The 8667-nt window shown below is 42.5% G+C and overlaps 1 protein-coding gene across 1 annotated transcript; it reads left to right on the forward strand.

Annotated features, from left to right (window-relative positions):
- Positions 1-2254: 2254 nt before the first annotated feature.
- LOC127762801 (polyadenylate-binding protein RBP47-like) lies at positions 2255-8347 on the forward strand. The gene is made up of 6 exons (XM_052287292.1): positions 2255-2732; positions 3994-4447; positions 4739-4794; positions 4884-5014; positions 5142-5238; positions 7934-8347. The coding sequence occupies exons 1-6, from the start codon at positions 2334-2336 to the stop codon at positions 8087-8089; spliced, it is 1293 nt and encodes a 430-aa protein (XP_052143252.1). The 5' UTR covers positions 2255-2333; the 3' UTR covers positions 8090-8347.
- Positions 8348-8667: the final 320 nt, after the last annotated feature.

Here is an 8667-nt window from a genome sequence, read left to right on the forward strand (position 1 = left end):
TCATTCCTAAATGTTTGATACCGTTGACTTTTTTAAACATGTTTGACCGTTTGTCTTATTCAAAAACTTTTATGAAATATGTAAAACTATATGTATACATGAAAGTATATTTAACAATAAATCAAATGATACGAAAAGAATTAATAATTACTTAAATTTTTTAAATAAGACGAACGGTCAAACATTTTTAAAAAAGTCAATGGCGTCAAATATTTTGGGATGGAGGGAGTATTTATTTTTATTACCATTCTATGCTTAGAGGTTCAGTACATATCCGCAAATAACCACAGTACCAATCAACAGACCATAGCACAATACTGAAAGAAGGTACATGCAAGATATCGTGTTGGTCCATATAAATCTCCCGAAGCGCCGTAGGATCGGTGAAAATTTAGAGCGCCACGTCAGCCCATTTTTTGCAACGTATCCCCACACTTTGAGTTAATTACGCATAGATCCCTGTAACCATCGACCGTCTGATCTTGCGGTAGGATCGATCTGACCATACACGTGTCCCCCTTGCCGGCCCTTCCTCATCCGTGGGATCGTTAGATCACGAACGGATGGCACAATTCTCGCCCGCCCACACCAAACCCTAGTAATATTATAGCAAAAGAAGAACAAAAACATGCATATATTAGTATCCTACCATGACAAATTGCAAATGATATTTCCAAACCTATTCCAAATGGGCTCAAACCAAATCATTTTTAAGTTGAGTATGCCGTGGATAAGAACAGATAGTAGCTTTTCTGCGCAGCACATCAGCGATACACAAATTACCACCAACATCTACTTTAGGAGGCAATGCAAATGATACCCTCTGGATATTCGTTCAAGTCAAAGTGAATGGTAGCATCATGTTTCTCATATTCGACTATCATATCATAAAGAACCATATAAGCATATAAGCTAGCATGATCTTCCCAACACTCTTTCACTTCCACAGGCAAGCAAGTCAAGGAACAATGGTAAAAAGGGAATGCAATACTCTGAAATCACACTCCACATCTTTCGTTGCCCCTTCTTATTTCTTGGCAAACAACTCATACTTCTCTGTTTGGGTCTTTGGGGAAGTGGTATAGTCTTCATGAAGGCAACCCATTTTGGATATATACCATGAACAATATGGTAACCCGTACTATACTTAGTCTCATTTATTGAAAACATAACCTGATGAGCTTCTCCTTTCGATGCATAAAAAACAGTGAGGAATGATTGAGCACATTAGGATTGTTGTTTAACCCAACAACTCGAAAGAAAACATTCCAAATATGAAGATCCTGAGAGAAAAAATAGGATTGAATAAGAGTTGGAGTGTAAAAGCCTCCTAATTAGTACTACCTCCATATTTTAATGTATGACGCCGTTGACTTTTTGTCCAACGTTTGACCATTCGTCTTATTCAAAAAAAATTATGTAATTATCATTTATTTTATTGTGATTTGATTCATCATCAAATGTTCTTTAAGCATAGCATAAATATTTTCATATTTGCACAAAAATTTTGAATAAAACGAATGGTCAAACATTGGTCGAAAAGTCAACATTAAAATATGGAGCGAGTAGTGAATAAGAGTGGGAATGCAAAAGCCTATATGGCTAGATTGGGGCTTGTGAAGACTTGAAGTACCATCCAAATTTTACTGCACTGTAATATCACAAGCATTATCAAACATTCTCTATGCATTTGATATGCTAGTACAAGAATAATATATTTTCTCATATATCATGTGGGCTTAATGTTTCCGATGCTGCTTAGAGCTATTATTCTTACCGGGACAATATTTATTAATTTCCGTGCGAGTAATTTGTTATCTTTGTTTATAGTTGCTTTACGCCCTAAATTTACTGGTCCATAAAAATTACACTATTGAAAACCAATAGTTAGACATTAAAAAAACCCAATTACATGCAATTTAAAGTTCATTAAACCGATAACACCACCATCGATTAAACTTAATTAACCTTAACAGCTTACCAAAATAGCACAATAACAGCCGCTCGTTCCCATCTACGGGGGATGCCCAAAAGTAGAAGCGAGCTGAGAGAGCAGCAACTCCCACCCTTCCCCTAAAAATCCCCCCCCACCCCACGCCTCCAGGGGGCCCACGCGTCAGCCTCTCGCATCCGGCGCATCTGACGGCCAAGCGCCCCCGCGAAATCCTAGATCTGACGGCCCAGATCCGTTTCTAACGACCTATATATATTCCCCGCCTCACCCAACCCACGCGCTCCCCTCCTCCGCCTCCACTCCTCTCGCGACCACCAACCAGCGGCTTCCCGGCGGCGGCGGCGGCGCGCGCGGGCGAGGGCGAGGGCGCGGCGAGGCGATGCAGATGGCTGCGGCGGCGGCGGCGAGCACCGAGGCCCCGGCGGTCGCGGCGGCCGCGCCTCACCACCACCACCCGCACCCCCACGCGCACGGGATGCACCCGCACGCGCACCACCACATCCAGGCGCAGCCGAGGTGGGTGGTCATCCCGTACCCGCCGCCGCACGGCATGGTGGCCGCCGCGCCGCCGCCTCCCCCGCCGCAGTTCGTCAAGCACTTCGCGCCGCCGGCGTCGGTCACCCCGCCGCCGCCGCAGCAGGCGCAGGCGGCGGCGGCGGCGGCCGGGGGTGGATCCGGCGGAGGGAACGGGGACGATAACCGGACGATTTGGGTTGGGGACCTCCAGTACTGGATGGACGAGGGCTACCTGCACAACTGCTTTGGCCCCAGCGGCGAGGTCCGGTCTCTCCCTCCCATTCCCAGCTCGCTCGCTCCCCCCGATCCAGCCTTGTCCGTAACGGATCTCTTTAATTCAGCTAGATTTGTTGTAGGGATGCGCGCTGATTCGTTCATTTTGTGCCGCGATTGGGATGGAAAGCTTTGTTTTGCGGCTATTTCTTGTTTGTGTATGCTGTAGTTGTTAGTTTTCCGTAGGATTTGGTTGGTTGCTGCTAAAGGCGCCTTAACTTTGAGTTCATTTAATGCAGTATGAGTGAATACACGAGTAATTTCGTGGCTCTTTACACCGCGATTTCTAGCGTGTTGTTGTGCATTAGCCAGGATGTCACAGTTTTCCCTCTTTTGCTGTTTGGTTTTCCATGTTTTGAACCGTGGTGACATTCTATAATATGTAAGTCGTGTAGGATTCATGATGGTATATGGTTACATCATCATCATTTACGTTGTGACTCGTGTAGTGGGATAAATTTGATCGTAAATGTTGCGATTTGCTAAGACTGTAAACATCTTCGCGAGTGTTGCTCTCTTTCGTGCCCTCTCTTTCTTGCGCGCACGAGGTCCATAGCATGCTTTTGCCTGGATATATTGGCGCCTGGTTGTAATTATTTAACTACATTAAATTGTTGATCATGCTAGTTATTATGCAATAATTTCATTAAATATAAGTGTATGTTTATCCCTTTCTTCGTTTTAACTATTGGTCTATGTAACTATATTAATAGAATGTTTTGGAAGAGAATAAGTATTTTCTAGTACTAGCAGAGTATTTTTTCCCATCTGGTCAATTAATGTATCGAATCTTAATTAAGCCATGTATGGACATATGGTGGACAATCTAATCCTCCATAGATGTTCCGATACGCATACGTGCCCAAAAACCATCTAAATACGATCCAAACAACTCAGTGTTTTGGGGAAAGGTATGGAAATGGCCACCATCATCACCAACTACTTTTATGGAAGTAGAAATTTACTAAGTGAAAAAAATATGTATCCTAAAAGAGGGGAAAGGTATGGAAATGACCACCATCATCACCAACTACTTTTATGGAAGTAGAAATTTACTAAGTGAAAAAAATATGTATCCTAAAAGAGGGGAAAGGTATGGAAATGACCACCATCATCACCAACTACTTTTATGGAAGTAGAAATTTACTAAGTGAAAAAAATATGTATCCTGAAAGACTAAATCTTTCTGTCGGTATGTCCTCTGTGCATTACTAATTTCCATTTTTTTTTGATTCCTACCTGTTTTGTAGGTGGTCACAATTAAAGTTATTCGTAATAGACATTCTGGAGTTTCTGAGGGTTATGGTTTTGTTGAGTTCTTTTCTCATGCATCAGCAGAGAAAGCACTCCAGAATTTTTCTGGTCATGTAATGCCTAATACCGACCGAGCTTTTAAGTTAAACTGGGCATCATATAGCATGGGAGAAAAGCGCTCCGAACTTGCTTCTGATCACTCAATATTTGTTGGTGATCTGGCTGTTGATGTTACGGATGAAATGTTGATGGATCTTTTTGCCAAAAAATACCGATCTGTGAAAGGAGCTAAAGTTATTATTGATGCAAACACCGGACGTTCTAGGGGCTACGGCTTTGTTAGGTTTGGAGATGATAACGACAAAACTCATGCGATGACTGAAATGAATGGTGCATATTGCTCTACCCGGCCAATTCGTATAGGACCTGCAACACCTAGAAGATCTTCAGGTATTACCAAATTTGAAGAGTTTGTTTTGAAGCACTCTGTTTCTGTCCTGCCTATCATTTAAAGTTTCCTAAATTTCCAAGTGTTGTAATCTTGTATGGCCTGGTCAGCCTACTTCAGCTTCAGCGTATGGTCTGGTAGGCTAAAGCCAGGGCCAACATATGGGGGAATATGTGGGTGGGTGTGAAAGAGTACAATATAGTATCACATTTGAAAACATTCTAGGTTTGATAATTGTTTCTCACTTTCTCCCATTGGACATATTTTTAATCTTTATATTATTTTTACTTCAGGTGATTCTGGCTCCTCGCCACCAAGGCAGTCAGATAGTGACTCAACTAACAGGACGGTATGCGCTACTTGTTTACATTGCTAATTTGTTAGCTTCTAACATAACTTGTAAAGAAAAAAAACATCTTATATCTAATATTGCTGCAGATATATGTTGGCGGGCTTGATCCCAACGCTACTGAAGATGAACTAAGGAAAGCATTTGCTAAGTATGGTGATCTTGCCTCTGTTAAAATTCCTGTTGGCAAACAGTGTGGTTTTGTTCAATTTGTCAACAGGTATATCTAAAACATTTTATCCTTACTCGATGCATCCTTAAGTAATAAATTGTTGAATGCTTAAATATTTATCGATTTACTGGTAAAAAATTGAGATCATGTAAAATCGCACATCTTTGTTATGTAGACCTGATGCAGAAGAAGCACTGCAAGGGTTGAATGGATCAACAATTGGAAAGCAGGCAGTGCGTCTTTCCTGGGGCCGCAGTCCAGCAAGCAAACAGGTGGGGACTTTTGACTCATTCCTTAAGTTACTCACTTTAACTCTGATTGACATGTTCAAAACTTGATAAGTGGAGAATTGCAAATCATCGGTGAATAAATTTTCCGTGCGGAGTCTAGGAAATGCATCATATACATGCATATGGGTATCCTATCCAAAGCGCTTTGCAGTTTGTGGAAGGATTTACAATGTATGGAAGGGAGTAATCTTGGTTTAAATACAAAACACAAAAATGAAGTGCTTTTGTCTTTGTTCTGAATCAACAAATGAAGAGGCCTTTTACTCTTAGTATATCCCAGTAGCCTGACTTTTACAAGGTCACATGTGTACTCGCTGGAGTACACTATCACCACTAGCTAAGACTCTTGACTACGGCAATGGTTCAAGAATGTGTCCTCTTTGTCAATGAAATCAACCTATTCAATCATGGATTTGCTGCATATTGTTGATTTTGCCTCAAGCTAGACGACCCGAAATAAATGTGTCAAGATAGGACCTGTTTGCCTATGCTTTCTTTCTGCCTACTGCCTAGAGGCTTCAAGAGCCCCTACATAAGGCAACAAGGCACCTGTGCTTGACAGCCTGAGATCAACTTGCTACAGGTGTTGCCACTTCTCATGGAGCAATCTCCTTGTTAGAGATTGTGAAAGATCTGATCCATCCAACTTTAGTTCCTCTGATGCTGCCTTGTAATACCCCAGCTTCCAAAATTCGAATTAGCACAGCTCTACCAAGGAGCAGGTCCACCTACGCATAGGATATTGCACCCCACCTATACTTTCTTCCTCACTTCATGAACAAATCTAAATTCTCCATGTAGGACTAATCTAACATTCTAACCAGCACCACACAATGGGCCACTCGGCCATCTACTAATTGGCTACAGTGTTAACCTCACTCCTCTTAGGAACTAGCACCCTTGGCAGCTCAAATGCATACGCACTCATACAGTGAATCTTCTGCTCTGATACCAACTGGAGCATCCTAGCTTCTAAAATGTGCATTGGTCCAACTCTTCTGAGGAGTGACCGAGTGAGCCTACATACGTATAGCACCCCACTTACAGTTTTGTGCTCACTTTGTAATAAAAGTGTTAACATGGAGGTGCTATGGCTGGAGTTTGTGTTCTTATTTGCTGAATTCAACATATGTAAGTTCTTCATGTGACTAATCCCACCATCATCGCACCATAGGGCACACAGGCCTCTACCAGTGGACTGGGAAAACTACATGCTTCTAAATCTGATCCTCCTACTCTAGCTTTGGAGATTTTCAAACTGATGTTGTTGATCTCCCTGTCCAAAACTAGTTGCATAATCTCCATCATCTTTAGGGCCATGCTATTATGAGCTCATCTGCCACGAGCGGTGCATGTGGGATGTCATGAGGGGGTGAATCTGACTAGTGGGCGGCGCGCACTGTGCATGTGGACTCTACGTGGCATAAGGCTGGTAGGAGCTGCTGCTGCTCATGCCTTCATGTGCTCATCCACCACTTCAGTAGCTTATCCGCCATCATCATCAGAATGCAAGGAAAACTTTGCTGTCTGAATGCATACTGAGATGGTTGTGTCATGGCTACTTTTGGGACTCAGGTGTCTATTTGCCAGAAAACAAGAAAGGAAAAATAATAACCTAGTTAGAAAGTGGTAAACATGACCTAGTTAGACAGCCGTAAACATACCTAAGTAACCTGGTTCACGGGACAAGCCAGCGTTCCAAGTTCTGGGAACTTTGTCCCTGGTTGAGGGTCGCTGCCTAGGTCATCTCAGACATCGATGGGTCGCTGCTTGGTCTATGGGATCCATGGCGTCGCCTCGGCCAGCAGACAAAGCTCGAGCAGAAGGGGGAGGTGGTGAAGAGAGGAATGGATGGTGACGGAGATGCGGTCAATGCCCTCGAGTCGACTTGCTCGTGGGGCCAGTGATGTCGGCAGCTGAGGATAGCAGAGGCTGCGAGCCATGTAGGAAAATAAGAGGTAGGATTAACGTGGGATTAATGTGTTAATGGGCCAGCCCAGCCCACCTGGCCGAGTTCACAACATAGAGAGAAAGGAGAAGTGACTGGGTAAGATTGAAGTGCTAATGGTAGGCTCTCTTATCGTGCAAACATCGCTGCCCAGTCGTCTCCAATCTTGTCTTGTTCTGAATGTATCGTCCCAAAAACATTTTAGTTCTCAACCCATACCTGTAACCAGCAGGTTCCCTGTCATCCCATGTTTTTGGAAGATGGCATCCCCCATTCCTCATTCTGGTTCCTTGAACCATTGACCTGGGAACTTCTGTGACTTAGCTTCAAACTTCACTGGTAGTGTGAGTTCTTTCTTCTGCTGTGCATATCACCAAGTATACCACAACATATATTATTGCTACCTTTTTGAAACCTGTTTGTATCCATGTCTGGATGATGCAAGGGAAATTCTCATCAAATACAACTCTTTGTCGCTTCTCAGCTTAATACTGTGTTTCTCCTGGAACTTAAATTTTCTTGTTGTTGCATGGTTACTCTTGTTCCATGGAGTTGCTGTGACTTGTGAATGTGATGCTTACTCATGTTACTTCTTGTCAGCTCAAAAAAGCTTTACAATACGTATGGATATTGTTATCATCTCTATTCATTACCCACCATCTGTTAAGTAAAATAGAGGTGTTTGAGCTAATTTCTTCTGCTCACACATTTGAATTTCTGTTTTTTCAGTCTAGGGGTGATTCCGGCCACCGGCGCAATGGCATGTACTACGGTACACCTTTCTACGGTGGATATGGCTATGCGTCGCCACTTCCACACCCAAACATGTATGCAGCAGCATATGGAGCCTACCCTTACTACGGTAACCAGCAGCTTGTGAGTTGATGAGAGGCTTCTCTCTTGTTTCCTCCAATGGAAAACGAGGTTTTGGTCCAGTAAGCATAGTAGCGTGTGATGAGATATTTATAGATGGCCATAAAGAAGTTGGTGAGACAGCAGGTATTACCTGAAATGGTACCTGCAGATTTGTGTCAGTGAGTACCGAGTAGAACCTAAAAAGCTTGTAGACAAAATAAGAGTTGTTCTTATTCTTTCAAGAAATTTTGACTCGCTAATAAAACTGAGCTATGTGATGTGCGACTATTTCCTTCCTTCTGCAACTGGTACAACTTCTAGGGTTAATCGTCATATACATGATGCTTATCTAGGAGAAGGTTTGTTAAGCTTATTACTTATGCTTCTCGTAAACATGATCTGCAAATAGGATGATTTGGTGAGATTATAAATGCCTCGCAGCTGGGAGAATTCGGTTATTTCTGATGCCGCTATTGAATATCTAATGACCTTGCGTGTTGTAATTAGCTTATGAAGCTATCGATTATTCGTGCCATGGAAAAGTATTATTTTTTTAAAAAAGAACATCAGCATTGTTTAGATACTTTGTTTTTTTTTGAATGGAACAT

The sequence above is a fragment of the Oryza glaberrima genome, chromosome 2, assembly GCF_000147395.1.
Source record: "Oryza glaberrima chromosome 2, OglaRS2, whole genome shotgun sequence".
NCBI classification, from domain to species: domain Eukaryota; kingdom Viridiplantae; phylum Streptophyta; class Magnoliopsida; order Poales; family Poaceae; genus Oryza; species Oryza glaberrima.

Coding starts and splice junctions, on each gene's coding strand:
- LOC127762801 (XM_052287292.1), top strand. CDS start 2,334: ATGCAGATGGCTGCGGCGGCGGCGGCGAGCACCGAGGCCCCGGCGGTC. Junction 4,448..4,738: donor AACACCTAGAAGATCTTCAG/GTATTACCAAAT, acceptor TTTTTACTTCAG/GTGATTCTGGCTCCTCGCCA. Junction 4,795..4,883: donor GTGACTCAACTAACAGGACG/GTATGCGCTACT, acceptor ATATTGCTGCAG/ATATATGTTGGCGGGCTTGA.